At 43.6% G+C, this 1,070-nt stretch overlaps 1 protein-coding gene across 1 annotated transcript in view; it reads left to right on the top strand.

Annotated features, from left to right (window-relative positions):
- Positions 1-1,070, top strand: part of UCMA (upper zone of growth plate and cartilage matrix associated) — a 58,015-nt gene that overhangs the window by 43,277 nt on the left and 13,668 nt on the right. Inside the window, exons 4-5 of the mRNA XM_069106213.1 lie at positions 264-329; positions 445-540. Coding sequence (XP_068962314.1) covers positions 264-329; positions 445-540 — 162 coding nt within the window. The remainder of the gene's footprint in view (positions 1-263; positions 330-444; positions 541-1,070) is intronic.

Below are 1,070 nucleotides of genomic sequence, written 5' to 3'. Positions count from 1 at the left end.
GTGTGTGTGTGTGTGTGTGTGTGTGTGTGTGTGTGCGCGCGTGCGCGCTAAAGAAAATTACACAGAGCAGCCAGTTTTGTGGTTTCCTAAGACGGGGTATGTCCTGTCACTTGGATGCGAGAGAATGAATTTGCTAAACTAGTGATTAGGAAACTAGAGTTTAAGGATATGACCTTGTACATGGCTGTGGATTAAGGGTTTTGCCCATAGGATGCTGGGCTGCTTCATGTGCACTCAACTCTGTCTCTGTTATTTTCACCTAGTTCTTGAGGCTGGGGAAGGTGCAGCTGTGGGCTCTAAGCAAGCAGCTGGAGAAGAAGACAAAGAAAGTAAGTAGAGTTGCTAGTTCAGCAAAGAGGGAAAGTTGCCATGTTCTGCTAGCTGTCCCTAGAGTATCCAAGTGGCCCTGCGCCTTTTGTGATTAGTCAATGTTTCTGCTTCCAGATTTGAAGAAGAAGGTCTTCCTCCAGGAATCAGACGCTTCTAATTTCTTCAAGAAGCGAGGCAAGAGATCCATCAAATCCCGGGATGAGCTGAACGGTGGGTGAAGGGACTGATGAGCGTTTGTGCCAAATCACTTCCCTTCTCTGTCTCCTTCTCCTGAGCTGGCCCCTAGGAGCCAGAAGGAGTAATTGTTGAACTGAGGGGAAAAGATAAGAAAAGGGACTTGCATTCATTTGAAATTAGAGAGATACTTTTTTTGTTATGGTTTTCTTCATCTACCATACTACCCAGCAATGTTTATTTGTATAACCTCGTATACACTGGTATTCAGTTGTATGTATTTTATGTTTGCATCTCATATCCACAGATGACATTTTATAATGGAAGAGGCAGTGATACAGAGTAGAGAAAGTGCTGGGTTTGGCATGAGGAAGACCTCTGACCTTTACTAGCTGGGCAATCGTGGGCAAGTTTCTTAACCTCTCTGAGACACACACAGTTTTCTAAGACTTATTTACTAAGTTATCTGATATGGTAGAAGATATTCCCAATTTGAGAAAATCAAGGAGCCCAGATATATTAATGTCTCTCTCTCTCTCTCTCTCTCTCTCTCTCTCTCTCTCTCT

The sequence above is a fragment of the Petaurus breviceps genome, unplaced genomic scaffold (genome assembly GCF_028583685.1).
Source record: "Petaurus breviceps papuanus isolate PSGF00001 unplaced genomic scaffold, PetGlider_PUasm1.0 79, whole genome shotgun sequence".
NCBI classification, from domain to species: domain Eukaryota; kingdom Metazoa; phylum Chordata; class Mammalia; order Diprotodontia; family Petauridae; genus Petaurus; species Petaurus breviceps.
The sequence above is the reverse complement of the archived record's forward strand: the minus strand, read 5'-3'. Positions and strand labels throughout refer to the sequence as shown.